Here is a 10,201-nt window from a genome sequence, read left to right as displayed (position 1 = left end):
TGAGAATGGAGCGTGGCGTATTATCCGCCGGGCAGGAGTAATCATCATTTGGCGCAGGCCAATGGGAAACACCATGAGGGCTCGGAACAGGTAAGCCGTAGAGCACTTTATAAAACTCCTCGTGCTAGCATCGTCAAAGACAGTTTCTCCTCGTACGCTTCCGACGTCAGATGTAAATCCACGCCGCGCATCCTGCCCGCCGCCGATCCTTGAACGCGCGCGATCGACTCGCGGCGTTCCTTGAAATATCGCTCTGTTTATCCACGAGATCGTCGTCTGGGAAAACGACCGGTTGTTCTCTAACGCGTTTCGTGAAGATTGTGCAGTGTATAAGAAAAACTACTTCGAAAGAGGTCTACAATCAGTGTACAATCGCGCTGTTTGTCGCGCTTTTCGCCGGTGGAACTGATTCAGTCCCCATCGAGACGTTCAGTGAAAGTATCGATACCTCGGGTATCGTCCCGTGACTTCGCTCATGCACGAACTGGTACGTATACGTGTCTAAAAGTGATTGCCTCTCAGTCTTACCCGTGATGGTCTCAGCGTCGCGGGTATTAGCGGAGGTGGCTAGCTTGTTCCTGGGTGACCGTATTGCCTGTAGAGTAGCCCTGGCCGTGGGTGAGACCTTTAGGGAGGCGGCGGATGGTCGGATGGGGCCTTCGGGCCGCTTTGGACCCACATCCTCCACGGTGGCCAGCTTGGACGCTGTGGCGACGCGCGATATCGCCTCGCTGTCCTGAAACGCAATTTCGCACTTTACGTATCCGCGTCTGCACGGTCGCACGTCTCGCGGACTCGTGATCTCGGAGGACATGGGACAAAGCGCATTCCGCGACGTGCGCGTGTCATCGCGGGAACCAACGCGGAGTGCCATCGATGGGGAGGTTGTTCCTGGGCCGATTCCTGAGCCCCTAAATACACGCGTGGGGACCGGCGTTTCAAGCTGTCGCGCTTATTTAGATCGGTGCCGGTCCGGCGGATGCGTTCATTTTGCTCGTCTTCCGGTTCCACCGGAGTTTATTTCAGGACACTGACTCTCAGTCGCGCGAGGTCGTTTCGACTGTTTTCGCAAAGGCGCCATCGATGCGCATCACAACAAATGAACCACGATATTAATGACGTGGAACAGCGCATGTGCGAAGAAGCGTCATTTCAAGTTTACGGAATTTAATTGATTTTGTATCGGTATTTTCAAAGTGTACAGTGAAAAAAGATACTTAAAAATTTATTTGTGTGTAGAATAAAAATTTATTCCATAGAAATAAATTTTATTTCATACAAATAAACTTTATTTTATAAAAGCTTTATATCACATAATAAATTTTCAAGTATTTCTTTCTCAGTGTTCGTTTTTACATTGCGAAGAAATACTTGAGAACTTATTTATAAAGTTTATTTCTGTGAAATAAAGCTTATTTTTGTGAAATAAAATTCATTTTTGCAAATGAAATTTATGTCTCACAAATAAATTTTCAAGTATTTTTTTCCAATATAAAACCTATTTTTTACCTAAAACTATATTTTTCCATTGACGAAAAGCTATGGTATTGTAAATTAATTTAACTTGCATAAAAAATAGCGTAGGGAAATTTAATGTCACTATCATTACCAGATCAGACGTCAATTTCCGGTTTTGAAAATTTCCCTTGTCATTGTATGCCGATAACGTATCAACGTGATAAGGCGATAGAGATCACGCAGAGATATACGCTTCAATCTGCGACTACAATGGCTATAACCAATAACGCGTATGTGCAACATTGGGGGATCGCTATAGCTGTTACCGATAAGATTCGCGTTGGAACATCTGCGGACTTTCATTTCGCGTCGGGTTGCGCGGTTTGATTTATGCAGAGTACAGTCAATAAGATCCCTCTCCCTCGCGGGAGAAACAACGGGTGCTACGTACAATTCGTAGGAGATATTTATGAACGAACCTCGGCGTCGTGGACGAGACATCGTGGCGATGCAACCGAGGGAAGTGGCCCGACACGCGTTTTGCACATTCTTTCTGCACGTCAGTCAAGGCTCGTTAGTGTCCAGCCGTTCAATTTCACTTTCCGATCTTCTCAGCCGCTTTAGAGCCGCGAGACTTACTCGCAAGGTTACGCGTAGCAACGCTATACTTTGTAATATTCCATGCGACGAGAAAGGAACGTGAATAAGAAAATGTCATAAGACAAACGATCGATCTACGACGATATCCACTTGGTAATTTCGCGGGAAATTAACGTGAGACAAGTGGACGATCGAACAAAGCTATCAGCACAATCGCGACATGTAAAAACGAGGGAAAAAAGGGAAAAGAAAATTGCATTGGATCACTCAGTGATTATCTTCTCTTAGCAATGAATGTAACGGTTAATGACGATCGTGCGCTGATCGGTGAGAGAAATCTGTTATAATTCGTGCAACAGTAGAATTAAAGAAAAGTGAAACAAGAAAGAGGGGAGAGAACTAGAAAAATTAGCAAGGAGAAATTAGAAAGCCCACAAAAAAATCTATTCGACAGCGAATTGTTTGAAGCGTATACTTCGATACGTATTTTTCAAGGATGAAGTAAGCAGTAAAAGTCCGTAATTTAATAATCATGGAAAATTAGTGATAACACGAGAGATTTCGAAATCCTCCTCTTTAGTTTCCCCGGGGTGGTCGTATTTTTGTCTATCCCAAATCGATCGATTCCGTCAAAATTGTTCACGCACTGTACTCAATTCGAATGAGTTCAACGTGACCAACGTCACATACTAAACTCAGATACGTCCCGCGCGAGATGAAGGAACCTCCTTGAGATAGATGCTTGGACTTACTTTCACGGAGTGGGAGAAACCGGTCCGCTTATTGTTTACCATTTCGAGAAACATTGATAATTCGTCCGGTATTGAATGAAAATGTCGTACTCGATATCACTGCGTGCACGAAACCGTGATATCTCGTAGTTTGTAACATAGTGTTACAATCAAATTACAAAAAAATTAGGGCATCAATCGATGAAAATTGGCTGAAGTGATTAGCGAATCAATAATCAAAATTAATCTATTGTCGCGTATATACAAATCGTCACAAATAATTTAATCGATTGAAATTGATTATCAATTCTGTGTGTAGTTAATCATATCAAAATTAGATCAACAATTTATTTCATCAATCGGTGAAATTACTTGGAATTTTACATATGACGACTGATTAATTTTGATTGTTAATCTGCTGATTATTTTGGTCAAAGAAAATTTTCATCGATCGATGACCAATACTGGTTTGTAACTTGATGCGATAAAAGACAATAAAAAAAGTCAAACAGGACAAAGAAACGAAATTTCTTGTTCAAATTCGATGATTGCGAAAAAGTTTCTAACTCCGGAGTGTCCGCATCAGCGATTAACCATAGTTATGCAAGAATGATCCACAAAATTATGATTTTTCAGTTTCTGTTTTTTACCAATGGGTAGTCCGTATGTCTTTCTACATGAAACATAAAAGATTCAAGCCATATGAACACTTAAAATCAATTAAAAAATAGTTTTTATTTTCTACTTTTTATTTCTTTATTTTTACTTTTTATTTTTAATTTTACTAAATTTTAATTTGACTTCTAGAATGACTGCGAGGAACCTCGTGCTGACTATAGCTTTTAAATCATATATGAAATTTTCATCTTCATTCTTCTCAAAATGTACTGCATGTGGATCATTCCTGCGTAGTTACGATCACTTATCATCGCTCGCTTTCAGCCCCGGCTCTGCATTCACATTGTCTTTGCAACTTACAAACGTTATCGGAAAGACGGGAGACAGTGGCTCCTCCAGGGGGCGATAGATCACCATCGCCTTGCGCGTATGTCGGGACCCATCGTGATAGGAGAGTTCCGCGACGTCTTTTTCGCAGCCGTTGCTCTGCGCCTTGTCGCGGTTCTTGAAGACGCGCCGCGCCGAATTGCGGCGCGCCTCCGCGAATGCAATTCCGCGCAACAGCATCGCGTCCGCCAACTCACAATGTCAACGGCGGTAAATTATACGGCTTATCACTCTCGGCAAATAAAGAGGCGACGCGGTCTGTCAGCTTTCGGCGATAAAGAGAAGCACTGGTCGATACGCACGGAGCCTCCAATTGTGCCGCTGATGTAATTTAAACATGAAGACCTCACGACGTTACACGTACGCGGCTCACGTGGACGATCCCGGCGCGGCAAAGTCGAAACTGATGATCAATGTACGCGCGAAAAGTATATTTTTGGCAAACGGGAGAAAGAACTCGCGATCGCGATCCTTCGCGCGGATAACTCGAGAAGTTCTGCAGGATGTGCGTCGACTCGATATGTAAAAGCGAAATGAGCCTGTCTTATCTGCGGATACTCGCCGATAACGCACGCGGTACAATCCTGCATAAAACCGTCCCGTCGAAACGCGGCTTTTATACACAAAACGAATGCAAAGGCGGCAGGAGGGGGGAGAGAGAAGAGGAGAAACGGTGAGAAAAATTTGGCGTTTAAAATAGCAGGTAGCTGATGGAGCGAGTTTGGACGACAAGAGAGACCGTGGAATTCTCTCGCTCGCTGATCAGATCAGATTATGATTCACTTCTCGTCAATATTTGAAAAATATCATATATGCACATCGATCGCGTAATTTATGTGAAAAATTGCGATAGCGTGACGCGCGAAAATGTTACGCCGCATTCATCAAGGATGGTATCAGATAATTTTGTACTGACCGATACCGGTTCTCTTTATGAGCTTTTTCTCGTCCGTTCATCATTTATCTATCTGTAGGTTAGATTGCATATTTAAATTTCTTGCGGCGTTCTTGTGATTAATTACGCAATGCTATAATTGCAGCTTAAGCAACTTTGTGTGCAGCCGCTAATTTTGTTTGCTGCGTATTGATAAGATTCTCTCTGACTTAAAAACACGTCTATACACGCGCACGTCTGTAAACTTTTGTTTACTATATTATCTAACTTGTTTTTAATTAAACGCGAGAGACGCCTTGTTAATATAACTCGTTATTAGAATATTTGCATGAATACCTCATTGTAACTTGCCGCGAGCGAATTTCATTTAATTGCACTGCACGCGCAAAACCATTTTTACTGATAGTATAGGCAACGAGCTGACGCGAGGAACGTGACATAAACGTAAACTCGGCTAGTCAAGAAACAAATTATTACTTATTTTGCCGCGTGTTAAAAGTGCTAAGAACCAAAAGAGCGTTTCTTCGTTAGCAAAGTTTATCTTTAACGAGTCAGCGTGTATCAGTTTACCGCGAATAATTCATAATTTATGCGAAATTCGATACGCACGGAAAATGAAATCGATATAATTGCTAAATATGGCGAAATAAGATTAGATTTATATAAACGTTGATTCTACGCCTTGACGCGCTCAATACATTGAGAGAAAAAATATCTAAAAACAGTAAATATTTTTTTAGAGTAAGTACTATAATACATTACTTAAATTTAAATTCTTTATTTAAATAGAAGAAACAATTGCTTTCATGAAGATCTAAGGTTTTTTTTTAAGATTTTAAGAAAATGCATATTTTCTTATTTGAAAAATATTCTACATTAAGTATGTTATTACTTACTAAGTAGTACTTACCAATATATTTTTATTATGTACTATTTCTTAGATATTTTTTCTCTCGATGTAGACTCGTGTTTTGTCATTATGTTACATTGTAACAGATGCGAGAGGTGAGTTTGATGCTTGTCTGTTAAGGTAAGTTATTTTGTGCTGTTTAGAATGAATTATAGCTACAGACATATCGAAGTCACGAGATAAAAAGTGACCTGGCTCAACCTGAGCGCCGAGGAACAAGTGGATAACGCGTTAAGACCGTCCATTTGAGAATCGTCATCGGCGCGTTTTCTGCACGGACTGTACATCGCTAAGTCCGTCTCCTACCAAGATTAAGGTAATGCTCGGCTGATATGATACAATAGTTATGTAGTCTTTTCAGTACTCTATGGTGCTTCTGCCGGATGGTTGCGACATTCGCGAAGCCTTAGAATAATATTTGGAGCCGCGACAAGGTACGAATCGATCACCTCTTTTGTTGTACGATACATATACGCTTTGTCTAACTGCGCTTATACGAATTACGTTGCGTGCCCTCTCCTGTGAAGCCACACGGAAGTGAAAAACTCGCGTCTTTGGACATCGGGTGTCTCGGGTAAAAGTATCTTCAACGAGAAGGCTTTCGCACCGGTTTGATTTTCGCGCAGAGTGATTTTGTGCACAAGTACCAGTACCATGTACACAGAGCAAGACCTTAATCTAATCTAACTTTGACACTTAGAAAAAGTCAAGGAGGTAAAGGTTCCTTCTGAGAAAACCATTTCACAATCATATACACTCACCGTAACGTAATATGTAGCTTTTGGTTTCCACTATGGGAAACCACCACGATCACCAGTGGAAGATATTGTGCATGTACTAAAATGAAAAGAGAACACACAATTAGTGTCATTGAAATTTCATCAAAACACTGTTTTTGCTATTATATTTAGTGAGATCAAGTTGTGTTTAGTGGTGTGCCATTAAGGAGACTGCCTTGAAGCTGACAGGTTGTGTAATTCCTATGTTGATCACGCGTATCTCTTCTTTCTGTCAGCTACACTTGGTCTGCCACTTCATAAAATCACTACTCATCATCTGTCACACCATGTCCTGATTTCTGTGTGACAAAGGAGCCTATATTTAGCTCAGACATTGAGTAAATTCCATGAGAAAAGCATTATGACAGTGCATCTTGTTAGAATTCTCATAGCGACTATGATAGCATTATATAAATCATACTACATAGGAATCACACACCGTCATTGAATAATATCTATAATGATATCCTGCAAAAAATAAAGCAAAGTACAAGGTAGTTGTACAAGAAAAACGCGAGGTGGACGACGGGAGGAGGGAACAGAGTCTATGTGTGTGTATATGTGATACAATGGAGGTTCATCTTTTATAGGTTATAAGAATATTCTATCTTCGAAAGATACCCGGGGCAAAGTACAAGGTGCGCGTGATTACACCAGCTGCTTTAACCCAACACGGTACACCTGTCCACCCCCTCCCCTCGCAAATTACGGATGGGCGCGCGATAAAGTCCGAGAGAGATTCGGGCGACGGACGGCAGGAGGATTAGATCAGCTGTTGACGTCGCGAATCGACGACGCGTGTCATTGAATGGCACACGTCGTGAAGGCGATCAGAGACGTGATCGCGAGCACAGGACTCGCTCCTTTCACGTATCGATTGAGTATTCCCGCAGTAACCTCAACTCACGAAAGAGAGCCCAGGCGGAATTAGGTTAAAGGACGGCGTCGCGCGAGGACGCGAGACGGACGACGCGACGACATTTCGATCGCTTACCGTGCGTCGATGTCTGGCGCACATTCTCGCACGAAGAATACCGTGAGATGTGTGTTGTCGACGATGCCGCGTGCACGTCACATCACTCAAGCACCCCGTTGAACGATCGAGATCGACACGTTACCGCACGCACTGCATATGCGACTCCACTCGTATCCGTTGGGCGAACTCGAACGACGCGAAGCGAGTCGCGAGTAGCGCTGAGAGACGAACGCGAATCGACACGCGCGCGGACGACCAGAGAAAGAAAGAGAGAGAGAGAAAGAGAGGACGAACGCGTCCGTGTCACGCGAGCCGACGACGAAGGCGTGCGTGTTAAATATAGGATGGAGTTCTACTGCTTACAAGATCCATGAGCGCCCCACGGGATGCACGCAGATCCTGCGTACGAATGCTGCTCCTACCATGCCGGGCATGAACTTTTCGCCGTGATCTTAGCGACGGCCCTTCGCGCGCGTCTTCGGCTAACTTCACGTCGATCAGCCTGAGCGTCCGAGACAAAGATAGGTGGAGAGAAAGAGAGAAGGACAGAGATAGGTGAAGAGAGAGAAAGAGAGAGAGAGAGAGAGAAAGAGGACCCATAGGCCTCGCGTTTTACGACAAAACTTTCGCGATGAAATATTATGACAGCACTTGGTGCGCTTGTTTATTCATAATTGTTGGAATAAGTACGCTCAGCTGCACATTGCTTCAACGTCTCGCTTGGGATCTCATTCTATTTTCGTGTTACGGTGGGATACCTCGTCACGGGGTATTACGTACTCGTTGTGCTTATTACTCACGTTTCGTCGAATTGGCACGATGCATAATTATATTCAAGAGAAATATGCGTTGCAGATAATATTATTAAAAGTTAATGACAAGATTTATATGTTCCTTCCAAAAAGATAATTAAAATTTATTAATTTCATCAAGTGTCTTTAATGTGACTGAACACATTATTTTCCAACAAGTTTGTTCAATTTTACTTCCAACGAGTATCAAATTTATTAAATTAAATGTTTATATTCTCAAATACTCGTGGATATACCTTCGAGATGATTTTATTTCGGGATAGTAGTCACGCCCTTATCAATGAGAAAGAGAGAGATGATTAGTCTGTCATTCGTTTAATGTTTAACATGCTAATGTTTTCTCGCCTTCCAATTGTCGCTTCTAATTAAACGTATCATTGACACGCGACACATGTCACGTGAATTATCACACAGTTCGACGACGAGCATTTTTGTCCTTTTGTTTCCGCGTCGAAGCGCGGCCATATTTTACATTGCACACATACCACGAAGGGGCATTTGTAATTACGCAACACGCATGCACGTGTGCACTCATAGGATCGAAGCATTGTTGCATGTAGCTTATTATTTCCGAAAATTCGATACTCGTTTCGTCCGCCGTCAGTTTCAATAGTCGGCGCGAGAGCGCGCGCTGTCGATAGTCGATGCGCCGTAAATGTGAACTTGCACGAATGGATGGCGTCGTCTAGGGACAATTCGGACGAAGTCGACGCAATTTACCGCCCGGCAATTTGAAATGGGAATCTCGAAGCTGATGATTTGACATTTTGATACAACTTCCGCGAGCTCGGTTCACGACCCGCGAACACCGAATGATGCATCTCGCGTCGAGTTTTATCGTTACGAGTCGATACCGTAATATTATTCATACACTGATAGTGTCAAAGTCTACTCTCATGGAGATCATACCTATCTCGTCCCGTGCTTTTAAATAGAATAATCGTAAATTGCTTTTGAAAATAACATTGTAGAATAAATTTCACCGTTCATTGTTAAACAACAGCAATGTAATCATTCCAGACAGAACCAGAAAGAATGTGTTGTGCATGACAGAGTATGGAATATCTGCACTTTTTACAATACGCTATGCAAATAAATTGTTTGGTCTGTCTCGACAAGTAAAGAATATTATATTTAATCCGGTGGGAAACCTTCACGTGAGAGAAAAGTTCATTCGACAAGTGAGAACGCTATTTGATGCGAACGCTCACTCATCGGGACAATATACTTGTCAGAGGAATGCTCGTTCACGTATCGAATCGCGCCGTTTTGTCACTTTTCGTTCGCGATATGACACGCCGTGTGGCGTCGCGTCGTGGCGCGCAGCGGCGCGACCGCCGTTCGCCCGCCTAGAGAATTTTTCTGTCCGACGACTGGCAACCTGGATATCGATTGTCATTATTTATATCGTACGTTTCCTCTTCAGTCATCGATTCACTTTTTACATTTTACATTTTTACAGTAATGAGAGAGTTAAGTTTTTCCCACGGGCGTATGGTACTCTAAGTTAGCCCCCACATGTGTGATCATAGGTGTTGTTGAAGGGAGTCGAGTGTGTGAAGAGAATGACGGATAGCCAGCAGCAGTTTTGCTTGCGGTGGAATAACTTTCAGGCGAACATCACGAGCCAGTTCGAGGCGCTGCGAGATGACGAGGACTTCGTCGACGTTACCTTCGCGTGCGACGGCAGGCGGCTCCAGGCGCACAAGGTCGTCCTTTCAGCGTGCAGCCCTTACTTCAAGGAGTTGTTCAAGGTTAGAAAACCATTTTCTTCCCGCTCCCCACCTTAGATTTGTCCCTCTTCGCCCCGCTCACCCAGCCCCTCCTCCCCACCTCCCGCGCACCTACCAGCCGTTCTTCCCCCTTTCGTCCTCCGGCGCGGCGGCAGCCGCCCTCCTCCTCCTCCTCCCCCTCCCTTTCCCTGCTGCTGCCGCCGCCGCCGCCGCTGCCTGACACCCTTGCCTCTCCCCGCGATATGTATGCGTGTGTGAGCGCACGTAACATGCATTTTCTTCGTCTCATCTCGCGATGAATA

General features: G+C 43.5%; 1 protein-coding gene and 1 long non-coding RNA gene across 7 annotated transcripts in view; one reads left to right on the top strand and one right to left on the bottom strand.

Moving 5' to 3' along the window:
- Window positions 1-460: 460 nt before the first annotated feature.
- The window catches only part of LOC116846533 (zinc finger and BTB domain-containing protein 7B-like), a 32,852-nt gene continuing 23,111 nt past the window's right edge, over window positions 461-10,201 (top strand). For 3 of the 6 annotated variants that reach the window (XM_032820483.1, XM_032820482.1, XM_032820486.1), the window contains exons 1-2: window positions 7,704-9,575; window positions 9,699-9,920. In XM_032820483.1, coding sequence (XP_032676374.1) covers window positions 9,213-9,575; window positions 9,699-9,920 — 585 coding nt within the window. In that variant the 5' untranslated portion in view covers window positions 7,704-9,212. Of the gene's footprint in view, window positions 488-5,952; window positions 6,034-7,371; window positions 9,576-9,698; window positions 9,921-10,201 lie in introns of those variants that run through there. The other 3 variants (XM_032820484.1, XM_032820485.1, XM_032820481.1) reach the window with 3 other exon arrangements.
- On the bottom strand, window positions 594-7,614 carry LOC116846536. The gene is made up of 3 exons (XR_004378514.1): window positions 7,373-7,614; window positions 6,361-6,436; window positions 594-736 (listed from the first exon to the last, which is right to left on the bottom strand). It is a non-coding gene; the product is annotated as an uncharacterized LOC116846536 (long non-coding RNA).

Source organism: Odontomachus brunneus, unplaced genomic scaffold (genome assembly GCF_010583005.1).
Source record: "Odontomachus brunneus isolate Ranch 3 - 2012 unplaced genomic scaffold, Obru_v1 Obru_scaffold_065, whole genome shotgun sequence".
Lineage (NCBI taxonomy): Eukaryota > Metazoa > Arthropoda > Insecta > Hymenoptera > Formicidae > Odontomachus > Odontomachus brunneus.
Note: the sequence above shows the minus strand (reverse complement) of the source record. Positions and strands in the feature narration are given on the sequence as shown.